This window comes from Aplysia californica, unplaced genomic scaffold (genome assembly GCF_000002075.1).
Source record: "Aplysia californica isolate F4 #8 unplaced genomic scaffold, AplCal3.0 scaffold00386, whole genome shotgun sequence".
Lineage (NCBI taxonomy): Eukaryota > Metazoa > Mollusca > Gastropoda > Aplysiida > Aplysiidae > Aplysia > Aplysia californica.
The window spans coordinates 69,341-71,573 of record NW_004797656.1 but is presented as its reverse complement, the minus strand read 5'-3'; the positions used below and the strand labels follow the sequence as shown (position 1 = coordinate 71,573).

The 2,233-nt window shown below is 42.0% G+C and overlaps 1 protein-coding gene across 1 annotated transcript in view; it reads right to left on the bottom strand.

Moving 5' to 3' along the window:
• Positions 1 to 362, bottom strand: part of LOC101864080 (protein PBDC1) — a 13,487-nt gene extending 13,125 nt beyond the window's left edge. The window contains exon 1 of the mRNA XM_005103669.3: positions 148 to 362. Within this exon, the coding sequence (XP_005103726.1) occupies positions 148 to 165 (18 nt within the window). The 5' untranslated portion in view covers positions 166 to 362. The remainder of the gene's footprint in view (positions 1 to 147) is intronic.
• Between the last annotated feature and the right edge of the window lie 1,871 nt (positions 363 to 2,233).

Sequence of the window (2,233 nt, the reverse complement as noted above, 5' to 3'; positions counted from 1 at the left end):
TAGAATTCTGTGGTTTAGGGTGAACGTAAAATTTGGTGAACGCGCACCGGGTGAGAATAGCCACAAGACTCGCCTGCCACTATTCTCACAATAGAGGTGGCCAAACACTTAGACTTAACTGAACTAAAATAATCAGAGATTTCTCACCAAACTGGACATAGACATTGTGGAATTTATTAAATACACAAAGTCTCCGAAAAGGTGCCCTTTGGATAGCTGGTACAGATGTAGATCTAGATCTAGAAATAGATCTGGTTGAAGTCGCGGAGTACGGCACAAGTCCGCATTGACAGTTTCACGTTGGTTTGTTTACATGTGGAGTGTGGAGAGTCGATGACGCCTTGTTAAACGGAAGCAGACTTCAACTTCCGGTTAATAATACTTGATACTTGGTTTAGATTTTGAAAATAGATTTGAAATTGAAACCATGACTCAAGAAGTGACTTATTTTATCCGAGATTGGGTCTGCGGGCGGAACGCGGAGCAAATCTTAGGACTGCAGGAAAAACATTAAATAATGAAAGTTACTTTAGAGGGAAGAAATACTAGATCTAGATTCTATTTATTCGGAAAGTATTTTAGCCTGGGGGTCAGTTTCTTTGTGAGAAAATGTGTCAGGATTGAAAAAGAACCCCCACGACAGGACTTTGTGGAGTGGAAGAAATTTTCCCACATACATTACTAGATCTATACTACGTCCCCATTGACACAATTTAGATCATGGTAGGCTCCCGACTCTGCCTGTCAAGGTCAACTAGGGTTGAGTGAGATTTTAGCGAACAAACATCCCAGCAGAAAAACCGAGATGCTCGATAAAAATGTTTTCCCCACTCGGGAATCAAACTCAGGTCTCCGCGAGCGACCGTGAAGCGCCTATCCGCTACACCACAGACTTTGGTAAAATTCATGAAAGCAGGAAGGAAATTATGAAAGTGGCTATGAGTGAGGGTGCATCGATTATTGAATCTCTGCTTGACAGAGAAAAGTTAATCCCACAGAAGAAAAGACAATTCAAGCCGACCACCAGCACATTTCCAAATGGGGGAAAAAAACAACAACAAGTTGAACTGAAACCCCAAAATGGGAAATATTTAGTTTTTTTCATAACAAACCGAGCCACCAGTTTCTCTTGTGCTTCAGTCAGTTTTCAAAAGATAATTAAACTCAAAACATCTGATCAAACTAATATATTAATAATTATTATTTGCTGATGGAATTAGGGCACTGTACTCCTGTGTACAACGTTGTAGCGTCTAATATTATTTTATGAATATGCACACATTTACATAAAAGTTGATTAAACTCACGCTGAAGTCTCTATCCATGCAGGCAGACGGAGACAGCAGATGAAAGAACTTCCCAAGGGAACAAAGGAATCCAATACAGCTAAATAATAGGCCTACAATCGATTCTACGTACCGTCGAGCACGGATATCTCGAACACGTTAGGGGGTTGGTGTGGTCGACGCAACCGTAAGTCGAGTAAACCGCTAAAGGCCTAACGAAAAATAAGAGGAGGGCTCTTGTGGCCTAGAGGTTAAGCTGTTTGCCTCTCATTCAAAGAAAGGTCCCGGGTTCGAATCCGGATATAGCAACGAAAAAAATGTTCTTCTCTATAATAGACTCTTTTCACATCCTTTCCAGCTCTCTTGCAATATTCTGTCGTCTGCTTTCGTCTCTACCTTCTGCCCCCACCCCTCACCTCCTTTGCCCTCTCCTCTGGGCTCCTGACTCTTTCTGCAGCCTTTCTACTGCAACTCCTTGGCACCTTCTTACTGCTGTCTTTCAGCGACACCCCTGATCTTCTGATAGAAATAGATCTACACCTAGCCTTTTCGGACAAGGGTGAAACGCTTTGGAGGTCTGGTATTCAATTTGCCCACGTGAAAGATCCCTTGGTGGTCTAAAATCGATAAGAGTAGGCTTCGGCCGCCACCCGGGCAAAATTCAAAATTTCCTACCAAATGAAAATGTTAAATTATATGTCCCGCGCTCCCATGACCTTATGCAGTTTGCGAGCGCCGTAAAACATTTACAAAAGAGAAAAAGCAGAAAAATAAGAGTGCCATTGAAATAAAAGCCAAAGGAAAGTAACTGTGCCGTTTTCTCTCCTCCGCCACAATGAAAAGTACCCAGGCCAGTATCGATAAATGAAAACAAAGACAAAAATACACACATACACACACACACGTAACTTGTAAAAACCTGTCCTTTTTCAGTGTACTGGAACATC